Here is a 17,145-nt window from a genome sequence, read left to right on the forward strand (position 1 = left end):
ATTATGCCCCGAGTTAGCTAATTTCCATGTTAATTCCGGGTCGCCCATTCGTGGCCAAATTAGGAGCGGCGATGGTGAGGCCGAGTTAAGGCGGAATAAGCTAATCCAGTCTGCGTTAGGCGGAAACAGAGCGATTGGCGGTTTCCTACCCGCCAATCCATGCCATTCTGCTCGTATCTCCGTCGATTGGCTCTTAAATGCTGATCGCGGATGTTAGGGGAAGCGCTCACAATCTTAGGCAGAATTAGCACTAAATAAGCGTTGATCGCCCTTTTATGACTCTAATTCCGCCTAAATTAACATCTCACCCGCCAAAATACGTGAAAGGCACAATAGTAGTATTGTTGTGAGCTATTACCAGTATTCACCCCAGTCGGTTAGCTTTTTCTATGGTCTTATTATGACATGACATGACGTTTGGTCTGAAAATTGTGGGAGGGATGACCCACTTTTCTGCTAAAGCTGAGCCTGAAGGCGCTCTATGTTGACCGGTACCCAGATAAACACATGAGCTAACGGGTCCATTGGCCTCACCTTGTCTACCACCTATGTGGGGTTTGCTTGGCGTCGAAACCTTGTGCATGCAGCAACCAAGCTCGCAGTTAGCGCTGCTCACACTGTCATGCTACATCGTTGTTACGTCGCTACAATCGACGTCGCCTATCCTGTTCGCATATGTACGATTTGATGCACCGGGACTATATTGATTATTGTATTGGGGAGGGCCAGATCGAAATCCATGTCATGTCGGAATACGGACATGAAAAAAATCTTCCACCCCAGTCGGATTTGGATCCCCCGCCAATAACTAGCGCAACAACTTAGTCAAGTTATATTGTGGTAGCGAGCAAAACGAGATAGTCCATTAACCCTTTCGCGGTAAAAGGATACAGAAAGCGCCCTTTAGATGATTTTCCAAAACACGGTAGAGTGTACCCCCTCTTAAAGGGCGCATCCTGTGCCCTTTCACACAAGTTCAAGCTAGTAATCAACCTTCTTTTAAAACAAATCATAATCGGTACGCAGAGTAATCATCATGTAATCATTGTCTATACAAATGATAAGTCATACGCATACACTCTATGTATCCTGCAAATCACCGTAGATGGCATGTTCCATGAGACACACCGAAAAGGCTCCGTAGCTTTGTAAAAGGACGCCTAGAGCGCCCTTTTAGAAGGAAGTATCAATGAGTTGTATACTATAATTTATTGAGGATACTCGCGAAAGGGTTAAGCACTAATTACATAAAGGTGTGGTTTGTGTGATACAGTGGTACTTTCCATAGTTAAAACCTTAGAAACTTCATAAATTACATGAATGTTGCCTGTGTCGTCGCCCCCTCCGCTTATGTATGGTCTTGATGTCGCGTGAAAGTACTTTAAACGTATCATGTACTCTGTTGACAGTCTGAACTCGTGTGCGCGCGAAGTTTGCTTGTTATAACATCGCACAAAGTCTACCGCACTAATAGTACGACTGCGCCTGTTTCCGGTACATTTGAATATGAGAAGAAATAGTAATCTTATCTATCATTGCAGTAGTAGAAGCAGGAGCAAGTATACTACTAGTGCACGAATAGAAATACTGGTAAAGCATCGTGATCTAGACGCAAGCAATAAAATGACATATTGTACTCTTTCATTCTCCGTGTAAATAATACAGTATCACGTTTCTGTCTTAGCTGTCACTACTTTATTGCATGTAGAAGTAGTGCTTTGGGATAATATATGCAAGGACAATTTAGCAAGACTATATTGCTATGCATCTTGTGGAAGCTTTACGCACCTGGGTGATATCGACAGCAATGGGCTGTGGTAGTGAACTTGTACGCTGTACACTGAACCTGCTGATATACCTGCTTACAACGGCAGGCATCGCAGAGAACGAGCATGCTCTTTGTAGATGCTTGTAGTAAGGTGTAGCAACGATGCTCTTTGTACCGCGAGTTTAGGCGCATGTAATGAGGTGAAGCGAGTCTTTTGACGTTGCTACCAGCAATTAGCTCACGCAGACTCCCAATACTGAGAAAGGCGTGAGCGGCAAGTTATAACCTGCACTTGTGTGTACAGTGCAGCGCGTGCTCGTATGATATCGAGTGCAACGGTGTGGTGAATTTGTACGTTGTACACTGAGCCTGCTAATATACCTGCTTACAACAGTAGGTTCTTTGTATATGCTCGCAGTAATGTGAAGCAACCGTGAGTTTAGGTGCATGTAATGAGGCGAAGCGAGATCTTTTACAGTTAAGTAAAAGCTCGCGCATACTCCCAATACCTGAGCGTCAAGTTATAGCTACACTTGTGTGTATCGTGCAGAGCGCGTTCTCACAGCTGCGTGGAGTAGCTGCGGTCGTCGTCTCCGTACACGATGACGGTGTCGGGGGCTTGATTTTCCAGGCGGAGGAGAAAATACACCGTTTACAAGCCCAGCTTGAGCGTGCCGAGCGTGCCCAGCACCTGATCGAAGTCCGTATCCGGCACGATGAGCTGGAGCTTGTCCTGGTGCGGACTCGCCCCCCCCCCCCCCCCCCCCCCCGCGGTAAATGTGCTCGCGCGGCGCTCTGAGCTAAAGCAGTTTTTGATATTTCAGCGTAAGCATTAGCTTTTAATGGGTAACAGTAGCTTTTAGTGGAAATATTAGCAAATTATGGATTCGGAACTATAGAGGAGCTGAATGAAACTACGTGTAAGTGAATGAAACTTCTTCTGGCCAATACTTTATTCAAGTTGCTCTGAATGCTTACTTAAGTGCGAGGTTTTATATGGGGTGCTACCTACTTAAAGCTGCTTTAAACCCATACTTTATGCAAGCCATTTTTGAGTGGATACTTACTAACCAGTTTTATACTGATGGTCTTCCGCGGAAAGCTGCTGGCTCTCAGCTTTTCGCTGAGAGAATTCCACCTCTCAATTGAATCTCGCTTTGAAGCCATTTACTTTTGAATATTTTTCAGAAAAGTACGGTACTACCCTGGCTTAAGTTCATGGTTTGTTTGTCACGGCCATTGTGGATTGCACTATAGAAATACACTTTACGGGAAACAGCGGTAGGGCCACTCGCACGAAGGGACGCCCACCTCCCTTGTTAAAGTACACAGGTCACCCGTTTAAGTGGCCCTTTCGGCCAATGAGATTCAGCCCAAAATATGGGGCTGTACCAGTTGCAGCTGGGAAGAGAAGTGAGAGGCTTTCACTATGGCCCTTGAGCTTCAATTGGTACACCCCAGACATTTTTAAATGAGTTAGAAACATGGTGTACCGCACACTCGCCGTCGGGGAGGCAAGCAGTTCTTGCATTGGGCAGGAGGAAAGTAGCTTTCGCATTGAGCAGCACCAAGTTATTGACCAAAAGAGCTGCCGGAAGACTACAATTCTGGTAAAGAAGAATGCACATGTGCACGAGAAAAAGCAAAATTCACATATTGAGATCCAAGATAACTGCAATTTCTTAGTGACGGAGGCATGTAGCACCTTGAAAGAAAGAGCAGAAGTATTTAGCTGTGGAAGTCAACAGAGGTAGAGTTGTGCGCATGGATTAGTGGGCTCGCGTGATGCAATTGCTACGGGGCTAATCTAATGAGAGCAACGCAAGTTTGACTTGGGCATGCAGAAGGCTGAGAGACCTCGTGCGCGAAGAGCCTCGAAGAGCCTCGAGCAGCGCTACTGTCTCATGATCTCCAAAAAGCTACGAATCCGTACCACTTCAAGTTGAAGTGGGGCACTCGCCAAAGTGCGATTTCTCCACGCGAGCGAGCCCACCTAATCCACCGGCGCGAATGCACAGCAGCATTACTACCCTAGTCACGCAACAGGTGCTGCGCGGGGCGATCTGCCAGCGTGCGTCAAAAGCACTGTGCTGGGCTGTGCAGTGCTCCACACACTCCAGTTACGGAAGATTTTCTTGTTTAATCTTTCGGCGGTGCCCAGCGGAGACCCACCGAGCCGGTCGCGATCGAGTGGACCGAGCACTGCGGGCAAAGGAGCTTCCCGCCATCACCGCCACCATACACGTCGCAGCGGCCCCCGCCGGAGCTCGTGCTCGGATCGCCGGCTCTTCTTTGAGCCGAGGCGGCTTCCGCGGCGTTCACGCCTCTACGGAGCAGGATGGCGGAGCTAATCCAGCCACGCAGCACGGAGGGACATGTCCTGTTGCCTATCCGCCCCTCGGCTTCCCAAAAAGGCTCTGCACAGAGGAGACAAGCCAGCCTTCGCCACGGCCCGTGGCCCACGGGAGACAAGATAAGGCGTCACGTCAATGAGCTTTTGGGCCAAGGGGCAAAAGCGCTCTGACTTTATTTTTTGGGCTAGGAAGTCAGAAAAACCTCTGCTCATCGACATACTATGCTGTTATCCATTTGACGAGAATGAGTATAAAATGGTACCTCTCTAAAGAAATATCCTTGTATAAGACGATCAGACAAAGCCCATATCGCTTTTCATCCGCGGGAAAAAGGGCCACTCCAACAACAAAAAAAGGACAAAATAGGGCCACTCCATCAAGGCAGCAGAGACCGAGGACGGACCTTCCCCCACGTACACTCGCTCTATTGAGCAGCGCTACCGCACCAAGACTCGGTGGATAGCAGCCCCAGCAGCATCCCGGGATCTCTCTCGCCGCGTCGCGTCGCGTTGTAAAGGCCCCAGCTCGGCGGGGCCTCCATTCTCCAACTGGCGCAGACCTTTATTCCCCCCCTCTCTGCAGCCAGGCCATGAATGGGTCGCTCCAGCTCGTGCTGCTGCTAGTCACGAGCGTCGCGGCCTCGAGGGCGGCGGCCGAGGCGTGCACCAACGCCAGCACGCTCGTGGAGGGCGAGAAGGACTCGACCGCCGTCGTGTACGACTCGGACTGCAACGCGCGCAGCTTCGAGGTCGTGGTCAGCTCCACGGTCGAGCGCAGCCTCAACCTGTCCAACCTCGACGTCGTGCAAGTCCGCAGCTACCCGCGCGTCTATCAGCTGTAAGCGAGCAGTTCGGAATGAAAGGTGGTCGGTCACAGAGGAGTGAGTGACGAGCATTGTGTGTGTATGGGTACTTATCGATTGCGGCAGGCTGCTCAACAACAATGAGCTCGAGACGTTCGCGCCCGCGGACTCGGACAACGACATGGAGGACTTGTACGTGCAGAAATACAATAGAGATAGAGACTCAGAGGCGCTGAGACTGACGAGGGTCTCGTATCTGTAGGGAGCTCGCGGACAACTTCATCACGGACCTGTCGAGCTTCAACTTCCCGCGCCGACTCAACTACCTCGACCTGAGCGCCAACTCGATCACGACGCTGTCGTCGTCGACCCCCTGGCCCGAGTCGGGCGAGCTGCAGACGCTGCTGCTGCACGGCAACTCGCTCAGCTCGGTAGGAGTCGACACCTTCACGAAGCTCGTTGCGCTGCAGTCACTGTACGTCGCTGGAAATTGGACGAGGGGTTTTGCTATTGATTTGCTGACTTTTAGGCGGACGCTGCAGGTCCCTCTCGAATACGGGTATTACCAACTTGGACGACCTCATGCTGCCAGTGTCGCTGCGTACGTTGAACGCGACCAAGAACTCGTTTACGAGCGCCTCGACCAACTTTACCAACCTGCCTACAGCCCTGCAGTACCTGTGCGTCCATATATATGCACGCCAACGTAGCTGGATGAAGCAGATTCTGACTGAATGGCAACTTATGCGTGCTGTTTCTCTAGGGACTTGAGCTCCAACCTGCTCACGACGTTCCCGACGATCGTGTCATCTCTCACGACACTCGTGGAGCTGTACGTTTTCGACACCTGCACTTTGCTTTGCGGCCATTGACTAACACCTACCTACACTTGTGCAGGAACCTCGAGTCGAACGGCATCAAAAAGGTCAGCGGCGTGACTTTCGCTTCGACACTACGAAAAGTGTACCTAGCAGACAACCCGCTTTCCACGATCGAGATTTGCCGCTCGGACGTGAGCGTGTTTCAGAGTCTTACGGAGTTTACAGCGCCGTCTTCCGTCTCGAGCACGTGCTCGAATTTCAAGGCAACGCTTGAGGAGATTCAGGGCGTCTCTTTCTGCGTTCTGGACGACGAAGAGTGCGTCGTCGCGTCCGTATCGGAATCCGAGTCGAGCAGTCTGGCCCAGGCAGACATCAACGACATCTCGAGCTCCAGCGACGCGCCCTCATCGGAGGCGTCAAAAACGAGTTCAGACTCGTCCATTTTCTCGGCCGAGTCCATTGGGGTCATCGGTAGCACCTTCTTTCTCGTTGGCGTCCTGCTCAGCGCGCTGGTGTTCGGCTTCATTTGGAACAAGCGGAGAGGCAACAGCGACAGCAGCAACAATGACCCCACGCAACGGGCTGTGATGAAGATCAATCGCGACCGTCGTCTGGGTAGCAGCGGTGGGAACTTCATGGTGTTCACAGGCAGTGGCCGCATTAGCCGTGGAAACGGCAACGACGAGTACCGCGATACAGACAGCAAGAACGAGAACCAAAGCACTTTCGGAGGCAGCGGCCTGCATACCCCTGGAGACGCAGCGTGGGGGCTGCACGAAAGTCCCCTGGATAAGTACAACCCGGTGGCCATTCTGGAGCCAAGCCCCAAGAACAATGGTTATCTCTGTGCTAGCACGGCCTCGCTTCAGGCGCGCAGCAAGCTGAAAATCAAGATCAACCTGGACGATCTGTTGGTGTACGAGATCCCGCCCGAGGAGATCCAGATGCGTCGCGCGCTGCACATGTCTTCCTCCAAGACGAACAGCAAGACTGCGCTGGCGTTGAGCACCGTGGGAGTAGGTAATCCCCGCAAGAAGATGGATAGCGCGCTGTTCCTGGCTGAATACCAGGGCTACAAGGTGGTGATCCAAGCGCTCATGCGCTCGAAGAAGCGCCTCGAGAAGCACTTCGTCGAGCAGATCCGTCTCGCTGCGTCATTTGATCACGCGTCAATTGTGCACTTCATTGGAGTCACCACCGGCTGCAGCACCACGGCAAGCCGTCGGCGAGGCAGCAGTGCCGTGGCCTCGCCACATCCGTACAATGCCAACGGACCTACCAACAGCACGAGCGCTACGACCAAGAGCCGATACCCGAACATGGGGGCGCCATCGTGGCATCTGGGTGTTGTGTTCGAGTACATGCAGCACGGCTCACTCGCTACGATGTTTGAGTCGGAGCGTCACCGTCGCGAAGGCAAGGGATTCCACCCGAACAGCAGCGTTGCGGCGAGCATCGGCAGCGGCAACGGCAACATCTTCAGCTGGTACCCGGTGTTCGCAAACTCAAGCGCCAGCGTGAACGCGAACCCGAACGCCGACTGGAGGTGTAAGCTGTCTATCGCCCTGGACGTGGCGATGGGTCTTGTCTACCTACATGCTAACAACTGCGCGCACGGCCGCGTGTGCGCGCGCAAGGTGCTGGTTAATGAGCAGGGCGAGGCGAAGCTTAGTGCGATGGATGTGCTTCTACCCTCGGACCTCGTGCCGACGAAGAAGGATGACAACCACCGCATGACAGACGACTTCCGCGGCTCGCTGAGGGAGAGCGCGATGTGGACAATGCAGAAGATCACGGGCCTTCGTGGGACCCGGACGTCCAAGGCGAAGCGCAACGGGTCTGGTGGTAACTTGGGCCGCAGCCGCTACGCCAACAACAGCGGCCAGAGTGATGTGAGCGGAGTGAGCGCGGCCAGCAGCGTCACGCTGGACGGCGACAACCCCGCGTTCGATGAAGAGTGCGACGAGTTTGACGAGAACTCGCTGAATTCAAGCGGCATTGGGTCGGCCACGGTGGCGGCTCAGCGGGACGACGTGTACGCCTTCGGCACGTTCCTGTGGGAGCTGGACACGATGATTGCCGTGGAGGAGGACCTGGCCAGCTCGAGGGTTGGTGCCGGCGCGGGTGGCGACCCACACCTGCTGAAGTTCTCGGCGGACTGCCCGCTGGATCTGCAGGAGTTGGCCCGTCGGTGCTGGAACGAGGTACCGAGCCGGCGCCCGGACGCCATCGACGTGCAAGAAGAGCTCGTGCGCGTGCTGGAAGGACGTTTGACCACCACGGGCCAGGCGCCACCCAACTGGGCTCGACCCAGCTACCTGAGCTCCACCAGCGCACTCAGCAGTCTGTCAAGCTCCGAGCTGTCCTCGAACATGTCCTCGCTGCCCAGCTCGTGCTCCGTGATGGCTGTGTCCGTGGCCGATCTGTAAAGCGTATGAGTCAGCTTCAAGTTGGCCGGCCAGTTGATGTATTTATTCGAGCTTCGCATCCGCAGGAGCACAATTTTGTCAGCAAGTCTCAAGTGTGTCTTCGTGTGTGAACCGGATTAAACCGTGACTCGGGACGCAAAGAGTCTCGAGTATTACAATTGCAATGAGGGGCGTTGGCAGCCTCGACGCGTCCTCGATCGGAAGGGAGGGAGGCTGCCGAACGCCCAGCATACTGCTTAGATAGAAGAGCATATAACCCAGGATAACAAGTGCAGTGCTTCAAGACTAAGGTCTCGGTTGTTGACGCTTGCAGGCCAATACGTAGCGGAAGTTGAAGTCATGTCGACGATGCTGCTGGTCGTCGCCACATCAACACGAGAGGGAGGAGCAGCGCAACGTTTGCGTCAAAGTATCCCTTGGGCGTGTGCCGCCAGCGGACACTTGCAGCAAGGAAGTCAGGGGCCTTAGCTTTATTGTCGCGTCGGAAGATGACGGCGGGCATTATGGCCGGCCCGGCCGGGGCAACGTACAGGTACGGTTACCGCTGTAACTCTGTCATCTGGTCTCGCGGCGGCGCCATGGCGTCTCGCGATTTGCGAGCCTTTGGGTCTCCGCTGCCGCTCCTTCGACCAGAATCCCGCGTGGGCTATGCGAGCCAAGCTGTCAAGGCGGAAGCGCAGCAACGGGCACCTGCCCGGTCCAGCGTCAACCACCGCGAGGCGCGACTCAAGTCGTCTTGCGGTGGAGATCACCACCTCCTCCACCCAATGCGCTGCAATGCTCCGGCCCTTGAGCGGCCAGCCACGCGCGTGGCTCAAACGTCCAGAGACGCACTGGTGCTTGCAGGGCCGGCGCCACTACGAGCAGGTTCAGCTCCGGCCCGCGGCGCCGCGACAACCTGGCGAGCGAGCGAGCACGCATACCAGCTGGCGACGCATGTCATCTACAGCCGGTCTCTGGCCGTGACAGGTTTCTCCACTTGCTCGCCCGCTCTCTCTGCTTCTTGGCGGCTCTTATCCCCCAGTCTCACTCCCCGCGCCTCGAGCTAACCACGGGCCACGTCGGTCGGCCGGTCAGCTAGCTCCTGCCTCGCGCACCTCTTGCCAAACGCTGCTCCGCTCTGCCGGCCACGCCCCGGACATCACTTTGGGCATGCGGCGAGGGGGCAACGACACTTGGGCGCCCCGCCCCACGCACACGGCCACCACTCCGCGCTCGCAGCGGTCCACAGCCACCACGCCGCGCTCCACGCGCTCCGGCTCGGCCGCGCAAGGGACCATCCTCGTCAACCTCGACGGTGCGTGCCCGGCCGCTACGCTAGACGCGCGCCACGCTGGACTAACCCTGTGTCAACCTTTGTTTCGGATGCGGCCGCAGTGTACATCCACCGGGCCAACATCGGCCGCGACATCAGCCCGAACGACGAGGACCTGATCGTGCTCTTCCGCCGCAACAGCAAGGAAGTCACGTCCGAGCCCGCGCACTGGAGCGCCGAGCACTGCGCCGTGTGGAACCAGCACGTTGGCATCCAGACATCGCTACTGCGCCACAAGAAGGCGGGCGGCGCGCCCAACGAGTTCCTCAAGAAGGAGTACGAGATCGTGCTCGTGGCGGTGAGTTTCCTTCATTCATTCGTGCCGGAGGCGCCCGCGCGACGGTCGGCCATATGCCCCGAGCGCCCATTACAACTTGCACCAGTTGGCCCGCGTGTCCGAACTTGTGGGCAGCTCCGACCGCCCCGAAATGGTCTCTGACTAGCAGCTCTGACTCCTTGTGTTGTGCCTTGTGTAGCTGCCGAGTCATTCCGCTGTCGCACTCTTCTCGTTGGACTTCGCGACGCTCGTGCAGCTCGGCGCCAGCCCGCAGGACCGACGTAAATCCTTCCGCATCTCGCCACTCAAGTGTCGGGACCTGGCGGCCACGCTTGAGTTTGACATTACGTGGGACTTGGTCCAGTCGCCAAACAACTCGCAGGTGAACTCCAGCTCCTCCAACACCAACACCAACATGATGATGCATTCGACCCCCGCGTCGGGGCTGGCCGGGCTGCCTCCGTCCTCCACTCTGCTCAACAAGAGCTCGCAGCAGGCTTCGAAGTCACAGGCACCCAAGGCACAGACGCCGCGGTCCCGCGAGGCGAACAGGTCTCGACGCACCGCTAACGATTCGAGTCGACGAACGACGACGAGTCTCAGCTCGGCCGGCAGCGAGCGTGACCTGCTGGAGGAGCTCTCATCCTCGACATGCAACAACTGCCGCTCTGCCAAGCGGAGACTTGACCGCAAGGAGGTGCAGGTGCTGCAGCTCGAGTCGTTCCTGAAAGAGTCGCAGAAGCGCATCGACGCGCTGTCGGCGGAGAACGAGGAGCTGGTAATTCGTGAAAAGGCTGAGACGCGCAACGCGGCGCAACAGCGCGCTCTGAGTCTGCGTTTGCTGCAGGAGCTTGAGACAGCTGTGCAGTTGTGCAACAGCCAGGTGCAGGTTCAGGATATGACGTTGTTGCCCCAACGCGAGCTCATTGAGCGCGTGAAGAAGTTCCACGAGGAGGTGGACCCGCTGCGAGGACACTCGATGAGTTCTCGGCCCTCGCAAACTTCACGAGCGTCTCATGGGTCGCAGTCTACCTTTGACTTCCGGGCCGAGACTGAAGCCGCGCTTCAGCGTAACCAGCGACTGCAGCAGCAACTGGAGTTCTTGGGCCGTTCGATGGACTACGATAGCGAAAATATTGAGGGAAGCACACGGACACATCGCTCAGCCACGGATGCATCTGGCACTACGATCTCGTCTGCGCATAGTGGCAGCGTCACGGTGGAGTGCGAAGAACGCCCCAAGGCTCTCACTATGACGCAGCAGCTGAATAACCTAGAGCGCGAAAACTTTAAGCTGCGGGCGGAGCTCGAAGGTGCATTGGCCAACGCTGCCAGCGCCTTGAAGAAGCACTCCGGCGGCTTTCCGTCGGGCTTGACGTCTGGCCTCTCGCTGACTGCTGAAGTGTCTGAAACCACGAGCTCCTCAAGCCGCGATGACATTGAAGAGCCTGAGAACGAGGACTCGGTGCTGCTCTCTCGTATTCGCGAGCAGCACGAGTTTGAGGCAGGTAGGTCGGCAGCGCTCGAAACCGAGCTGGACAAGGCCAAGAGCGAAATCGAGAAGCTGAAGGACCAGCTCGAAACAGCTCAGAATGAGAGCGCGTACAGGGAGGAAAAGGCGCAGCCCCAGCAAGCTCCTGGCTTCTTGGACAAGATCTACGCTGATGTTGGCAAGGCCAAGCTGGTGCTGGAGGAGCGCGTCAAGCAGCTGGACGAGATGCTTGCCAGCGCCACGGAGGAAAATGCTCGCTTGCGCAGTGAGATTGAAGACCTTCAGAACCAGAAGAGCAGCAGCCATGGCCAAGCAACCTCGGCTGAGATCGATGAACACATCGCGGAGCTCGAACGACTGCTGGAGTTGCGTGAAAAGGAAAAGAAGTCGAACGAGTCGGAGCTGGCTGCAACCAAGAGGCAGCTGAAGGACGCCGAAGCTCGCGCTCGCGCAGGCGAAAACGCTAAGTCTGAACTAGAGAGTGAACTCGCTGGCGTGCGTCTTACACTGAAGATGGCGCAGGAAGCGACGACGCAGCTCGAGAACCAGTTGGCTTCGATGTCTGCCATTGCCCCTCCTGCTACAACGAACTCCACGTCGTTCATTTCGCACTACTCGGCTGCAAGTGACTCGACTGCCCAGAACGACGAGCTGGCCGAGGTGCAGAAGCAGCTTAAGCTATCCAAGCAGGAAGTCATGCAGCTCCGATTCCGCAGCAACCAGCTTGAAAGTGTCCACGAGCGGCTGGAAGACGCGCTCAAGGAGAAGCGCACGCTGGAGGTCAAGCTGACGGCGCTGGAGGGCCAGCTTTTCGAGCAGCGCAGTCGCACTATTAACACGGACAACAGCAGCTTCATCGCTCCCTCGCTAGACGCCAAGAGCTCTGCAATGCTCACGGAGATGCAGCGCGAGCTGGACCAAAAGTCCGCTGCCTTGATGATGGCGGAGCGTGAGCTTGAACGCCTGCGCGGCCCAGGCAACGGCTCGAGCGGCGAGTCCACCAGCATCCCTGGTAACATCGAGGACGTGACCGACAAGGTGAAGCGCTTCGAGAACGAGATCGCGAACTTGTGCCAGCGCAACGATGAACAAGCGAAGCGTCTCGAAAAGCTGGGAGCCCGTGTGACGGTCGCCATCCGCGAGCGCGACGAGCTCGAAGCCATCGTGCAGCAAATGGTGACGGAGATGTCACTTCTGGGCAAGAATGTGCAGCTCCCTGGAGCAACGGCCCGCGACCACCGCACGCCTTCGATCCCCGAGACCGAGGAGATGGAAGAGAAGGCACCATCGTCGCTTCCTCGCCGCGTGACGCCGCCGCCCCCGGTTCAGACCGGCAAGATTACAGACCGCTACGCGAGCGCCGTGGCGTCCAGCACGTCCCACACGCCGAACGCGTCCACGCCTGGTGTGACGAGCAGCAAGGTGGCGCAGCTCATGAAGAACTTCTCGGCCCAAAACAGTGACAGCGACAGCCCCGGCCCGTCTCCGAGCGGCGTGGCATTCAAGCGCCCCACGAAGCTCGACTTCCGCAACCGCAAGGCGTCGGCTACCAGTGCGCACCGCGGCAACTAAGCCACTGCAGCTCTGGCACGGAGTTGTCTATTGATCCCCCTAATTATTTGATGTCGAAGTAAAGCAGTGAAGTGACAGCAAGAGAAAAATGAGAGTGTGAGCATAGATCGCGCATAACTAACGTCCATCAACGGAGTTCGAACAGTAAAATCAAGTTGAAGCGACTTGCGACTAGCGAAAGTAACGGTTTTCATCTGTCGCGCTTAACACTTCAAGTGCAGCTAAATCCAAGTGTTGTGCGGCAGGCTCCCGGGGCGGAGGATGTGGTACGGCTGGGCCTCGTGCTCCTCGTTGGCCACGATGAAGTCGTCGATGGCCTGCAGCTCTGCGTCGTACGCTCTGATGGCCGGCTGCAGTCTTGAGTCATCAGTGAACGGGGCCACGTTGTAGACGGATTTGAGCGTCGTCGCCTCCGGCCGCGGGCGGTTGAACAGCGCGCTAAGGAAGATCATGGCGGGGAAGAGCTCACGCGGCTGCAGGTAGTTAAACACATCGATCTGCGGGTGCCCATCGCGTTCCTTGCGACGAGGAAGCGGCTTCCAGAGCGCCGCGGCGCTGAACGGCATGGCCACCGTGGTCCATGTCACCTCTCCGTTCATGGCGTGGTGCTTGACGACACTTTGGAACACCAGTCTCGTCAGTAGCTGGCGCAGTTGGCCCTTGCCTCCAAAGACCGCCGGGAAGTCGTGCAGATGCGGGATCTGGGCACACGCAGCCGCCCACTGCTGCAGCTCAACGTCCGTCCTCACAGCTTCGTCATCCTCGTAGTAGACGTCGAGAAACCCGCTGACGAAGTGGGAGATGGCGTCCGCGTGCATCTTTCCGTACACCGCGTATTTGTGTGGCAGGTGCTGGATGCCGCGCGCCTTGACGTCGCTGTAGATATCGCCCAACAGCGAGATGCGACTTCGAGCGTCCTCCAGGAAGCGCACGCAGCCTGCCGCTCCAATGCCGAAGGTTTTATCCAACGGCGTGGACGTATTGAAGAGCACAATGCCCGCCTGCTGCTCCAGACCGAAGTCGAGAGCGAAGTGGCGCATTAACAAGGCCCTGACCGGATGTATGTCCGCGAAAGCTCGGTACAGCTCGACGCGGATGGGGATCGATATTGTGTGACTTTCAGCAAAGTGCTGCATCTGCTGGAACGTGGCCTCGGCAGCGTTCAAGGCCGTCTTGGCCAATTGCCACTCTGCAGGCGAGTCAAACGGCGTGTACGTGATACCAGAGTCCACGAGTTTGATGGCCAGAGGCAGGAGCTGCTCGTTGAAGCAGAAGTAGCCGACAACCGACGGCAGGTACTTGGTCGGTGGGTATTCTACTTCACTCTCCTCCATCGACTCGACCTTGGAGACGGTAGGGTCTCCCCATTGCCCGATGGTGTCCAAGTCCACTACGAACAGTTTCTTGTCGGCTCGCAGCGACTGCACGGACGCTCCATCGCCACAGACTCGCTCTACGTTCTCCGCAGTGAGCGTCTCGTCCTCCGGGTCGTCGTCGGACTCTCTCATAGCTCTCAAGCTGAAGCCGCGTAAACTGAGACGTGAGGCGCCGAAGCCGACGTCCCCATGGTCCACCGAGTCCATTGGGGCGTCCGCGATGGGGTGGAACAACTCGTAGAAGCGCGTGTACGCGTCGGTCGAGTTGAGTTGCGGCAGCCAACGCCCAGCCAGCGCCACCATGAGCTCGGGCGTGTCTGGCTTCAACGCGCTGAGCTCCTTGAGATCCTGGTACTGGAGCTGCTCGGCTATTGAGCCTGGGCGGGCCACTGGCCCCATGTAGATTGGGATGTCCTGGCCGTCGATGGGCCACGCGCGCTCCTCGTTCTGGAGGTTCTTGGCCATGAACTCGATTTCCGCAGCGCGCTCGGACGTGTGGGCGATGCTGAGGAAGGCGGAGGAGGAGACATCGGTCAAGTCATTGCACGTTGAAGTGGACGAGTTGAAGCAGACGTCGGCAGGCAGATCGTCGGTTGTCAGCTGCAGTGGAGCGTAGTCGTCGGCCATGAAGAGAGGACTCAAGTACAGCCAGCTTTGCGTCACTGCAGCGCAGACACCCACGGCTGTGAGGACGTACTTCATCGTCGCCGTGGTTGTGCGTCAGGGCTGGCAGTTTGGGGAATGATTAAGGAGAAAGACGCGCAAGACTGAGGAAGAGAAGAATGCTTTCGACATTATGGGTCTTCGCTTCATTCTGGACTGGCTGTCTACGTGTCAGTCATGGTGTCATCGATGGCTTGAGGGACCAAGAAGTGCAACGATGAATGTAGCCATCTCGTGCTCGACGTTGCCTGTGCTTCAGAGTTTAGGTTGCCACGCGATTCGATACAAGGTAGAACTTCGATCTCATGGCAGCGATGCATGGCCACCAAGAACTTGTCAAAGGCGGCGCATTGCCAGAATACTCATGCATGCATGGCGTTGTGACAATTCGAGGACAACAGAGGTGTTGTCCTCGAAGTCGGCCGAACACATGAACTGCAGTGTTGAGTATTTCAACGCCGTCCTACCACAATTGGGACAGTTCGGTCAAGTACAGATGCAGCACACAGGACGAGCAGAGGCTGACAACGATTCGTTATTACCTCTGCTCGTGCATCTGTACGAACCCATTCGTTAATAACGAATGGGTTCGTTCCACCGGAGATGATGGTCGGGATATGCACAGGTTACTGCTATCACTGAGATCGAAAAAGTCGATCTTTAAAAGACTGCCACGTGCTGCAAACTCAAATCATGTTCAGAGATTGGGACAGTCCTTCCCAAAGGGACGATAGTGCCGCTGCATTCATTGGGGAGACGTAGGGACTCAAGCATTTGTGAAGGAAGGAGAAGCCAAGAGGTACATGTACAGCCGTAGCCAAGATTATTGCATACTACTTCCTACCTTGATAGTAACTTTGAGGAGCGACCTCTTGTCCACCTGCCTGCTGAAGGACAATACATGAAAATGGGAATACCAAGGTATATTGCGCGAAGAAGGAAGAGCGCCTGTTAATTGTCGTTTCCTGTTATTCTGTCCTTGAGTTGCTTGACCTTCTCGTATGTCTTGTCGCCGACAGGTTGGTGAACAATGTTTGTCTTGACAATGCGAAACCAGGCTCCGAATGTCCCCTGCAACTTTCTTGTCGGCAGCAATTCGACGTTCATGTTTCCAAGCGGCTCGATGCGGAGGACTCGAGATGGCTCCAAACTGGCTGCGCCCACGTCGACCGTCAACAGTGCGAGTAGGGTGAAGGTTTTGAGGAGAGTGAAGAAGGCCGTCATAGGTGGTCGAAGCTGCGTCGGCGTAAATTCTGAAGTGATCGGAATTCGGCGCTTGTGAAGAGAAGACGCAGGACACGAAACTGCACCGCCACCACCAGCGCTCACAAACAGGATGGCTACATGAATTTACTGGACTCGATCACTCTGCGGTAAAAATATCCTCAAATTGTAAAGCCTATCTGGGACAGTTTGTCCACATTCTTTTAGGCACCTTGTCGTCCAGTGCATACATGTGCAGTCGTCGGACCACGACGTTCATTACCAAACCGATCAACCGACTTTCAGAAACGAAATCGAGACTCGTTCTTGGCAACCCAGAATATGTCGGTATTGACGTGAGCATAAATTCAAGACCTCCCCTTCGCTGCGATGAATGAAAGCAGGCAACCGGCACGTTTAGAAATCTGTAGAACAGGTGGCACAGGCCGAGTCAAAGGGAAAGCACCACCAAGCACACTGAGCAAATCGCTGCATTTGTGATTGCTAGCCCACAGGAAGTCCTCCAAGCTCGGCCACCTTCACTGAAGGCTTCAGGCCGACGGTCAAAACCACAGCAGGATTTGGCTTCGGATGTGCTGGGATCGGAATGATGCCAGGAGTGGACAATCGAAATGACAAAGCGAGGCGCCGACTCTGGCTACCGTTCAGTTTAACATTTTATTAGGAACACAACGATGGCTTCCTCCGGTCTCAAACTCTTCGCTCTACTCGCGCTCATGCTACTCAGCGCGACTATCGGCAATGCCAGCTCGATCCCGCCTCGCCACCTCCGCATCAACCAGCCATCGCCAACAAGACGCCTGCAGGGGAAAATGGGCTGGTGGGCCGTGATCAAGACCAACCTGGCGTACCAACCCATCGGCGGCAAGGTCTACCAGAAGCTCAAGCAGATCAAGGAGCGCGTTCTGGACAAGGAGGTCTAACAGCTAACACCTTACAACTACTTTAGAGTGAATTAATAACGCTACCCAGTCCATCGAGGGCAACAGCATTCCACTACGCTACACTACTCTACGGATACATAGGCCTCGATTCCTTCGTTCGGTACGGCC

At 55.8% G+C, this 17,145-nt stretch overlaps 4 protein-coding genes across 4 annotated transcripts; 3 read left to right on the forward strand and 1 right to left on the reverse strand.

The window, feature by feature from the left end:
- Positions 1-5,064: 5,064 nt before the first annotated feature.
- On the forward strand, positions 5,065-8,174 carry PHYSODRAFT_487750 (hypothetical protein; the record flags this gene model as incomplete). Its single annotated transcript, XM_009520487.1, has 6 exons — positions 5,065-5,120; positions 5,187-5,399; positions 5,467-5,604; positions 5,688-5,756; positions 5,822-6,068; positions 6,159-8,174. 6 exons carry the CDS (start codon positions 5,065-5,067, stop codon positions 8,172-8,174), a joined length of 2,739 nt encoding a protein of 912 aa, XP_009518782.1.
- Positions 8,175-9,326: 1,152 nt separating this feature from the next.
- PHYSODRAFT_556188 (hypothetical protein) lies at positions 9,327-12,830 on the forward strand (the record flags this gene model as incomplete). The annotated part of the gene is made up of 3 exons (XM_009520488.1): positions 9,327-9,471; positions 9,552-9,787; positions 9,966-12,830. The coding sequence occupies 3 exons, from the start codon at positions 9,327-9,329 to the stop codon at positions 12,828-12,830; spliced, it is 3,246 nt and encodes a 1,081-aa protein (XP_009518783.1).
- A 221-nt stretch (positions 12,831-13,051) lies between these two features.
- Positions 13,052-14,908, reverse strand: PHYSODRAFT_324700 (hypothetical protein; the record flags this gene model as incomplete). Its single annotated transcript, XM_009520489.1, has 1 exon — positions 13,052-14,908. One exon carries the CDS (start codon positions 14,906-14,908, stop codon positions 13,052-13,054), a length of 1,857 nt encoding a protein of 618 aa, XP_009518784.1.
- A 1,859-nt stretch (positions 14,909-16,767) lies between these two features.
- PHYSODRAFT_324701 (hypothetical protein) lies at positions 16,768-17,118 on the forward strand (the record flags this gene model as incomplete). The annotated part of the gene is made up of 2 exons (XM_009520490.1): positions 16,768-17,010; positions 17,083-17,118. The coding sequence occupies 2 exons, from the start codon at positions 16,768-16,770 to the stop codon at positions 17,116-17,118; spliced, it is 279 nt and encodes a 92-aa protein (XP_009518785.1).
- Between the last annotated feature and the right edge of the window lie 27 nt (positions 17,119-17,145).

The sequence above is a fragment of the Phytophthora sojae genome (genome assembly GCF_000149755.1).
Source record: "Phytophthora sojae unplaced genomic scaffold PHYSOscaffold_2, whole genome shotgun sequence".
In the NCBI taxonomy this organism is placed as follows: Eukaryota; Oomycota; class Peronosporomycetes; order Peronosporales; family Peronosporaceae; genus Phytophthora; species Phytophthora sojae.